This window comes from Sinocyclocheilus grahami, unplaced genomic scaffold (assembly GCF_001515645.1).
Source record: "Sinocyclocheilus grahami isolate Dianchi unplaced genomic scaffold, SAMN03320097.WGS_v1.1 scaffold45738.1, whole genome shotgun sequence".
NCBI classification, from domain to species: Eukaryota; Metazoa; Chordata; class Actinopteri; order Cypriniformes; family Cyprinidae; genus Sinocyclocheilus; species Sinocyclocheilus grahami.
This window is the reverse complement of record NW_015524985.1, coordinates 1-1,073: the sequence shown is the minus strand read 5'-3', so window position 1 is coordinate 1,073 and position 1,073 is coordinate 1. Positions and strand designations below refer to the sequence as shown.

General features: G+C 40.6%; 1 protein-coding gene across 1 annotated transcript; it reads right to left on the bottom strand.

Annotated features, from left to right (window-relative positions):
• Positions 1-188: 188 nt before the first annotated feature.
• LOC107580811 (adenosine receptor A2a-like) lies at positions 189-874 on the bottom strand. Its single transcript, XM_016266446.1, has one exon. It carries the CDS (start codon positions 525-527, stop codon positions 189-191), a length of 339 nt encoding a protein of 112 aa, XP_016121932.1. The 5' UTR covers positions 528-874.
• Between the last annotated feature and the right edge of the window lie 199 nt (positions 875-1,073).

Genomic DNA, 1,073 nt, shown 5'->3' with positions numbered 1-1,073 from the left:
AGAAAGGAAAACTTGAAATCGCATCATATGACCCCTTTAAGGCCAAGACTATTTAAAAGAGGTGAAGCATTATTCTACAAAATGTAACAAACATCTTCAACAAACATGCCTTTAAGATTTAGAGAAACAACCTCCCTGAAATATGATCAATGTACAAAGATACATGTTCTGACAGCAACACCCTTCACTCACCTTAGCGGGATCTTGATAGCAATGTAGCGGTCGATGGCAATGGCTAGAAGGCTAAATATGGAGCTCTGGGTCAGCACTAGGACGAAGCAGGCGATGAACAGACAACCGTAGAAATTGGCACAGAAACCAGTGCTAATCACGATGGAGAAGGGAATGGCCAGCACACCCACTGCGATGTCTGCCACGGCCAGCGAAACGACAAAGAAGTTGGTGATGCTCTGGAGGTTGCTGTTGAGGCCCACTGCCCAGCAGACCAACACGTTGCCCAGGACCGAGAGCAGGGCAATCAGCAGCTCCAGAATCATGTACAACACGTCGAAGACATTGTTCAGCATGGTGAGCTTGCTGGGGAGAAACGACGATGCCTCGCCTCAATGTCCATAGCTGCAGCTCCACGCAACAGCCACCTCACGAGGCCAGAAGACCAATAATCAAGTGTTACCTTGTTAAAAACGTTCCAGATTGTTGAATCACCAATTAAAAATAAAAACTTGGTAAATATTTTAAAAAGTATCTACAGACATTTCTCCTCAGATTTTTTTAAGAGATATTTGGTATTAAATAATAATTTGAAAATCCATTATGATCCCATGTCATGGCGTTAGATATGATGGTCCAGTCCCTGTTCCATGTGTTGCTTACCAGTCTTTCTATAACATTTAGTATTCCACTGCATTCCCTGGAGAAAAAAAGAAAGGAAATTATGTTATCGACTGGGAACCAAGCCTCTGAAGAGATGGACTGAATAAAAACAGATAAAGTAATTAAAGTTAACACACAATTGATTTCATAACTAATTACAAAGAAATGGCAAGTAACACATTGAATTAAAAGCATTTTCTTGTAAAACATATTCCAAGATTCTGTTATTTACAAACTTT

Bases quoted from the DNA above. Each gene is read 5' to 3' on its own strand.
- LOC107580811 (XM_016266446.1), bottom strand. From the start codon at position 527: ATGCTGAACAATGTCTTCGACGTGTTGTACATGATTCTGGAGCTGCTG.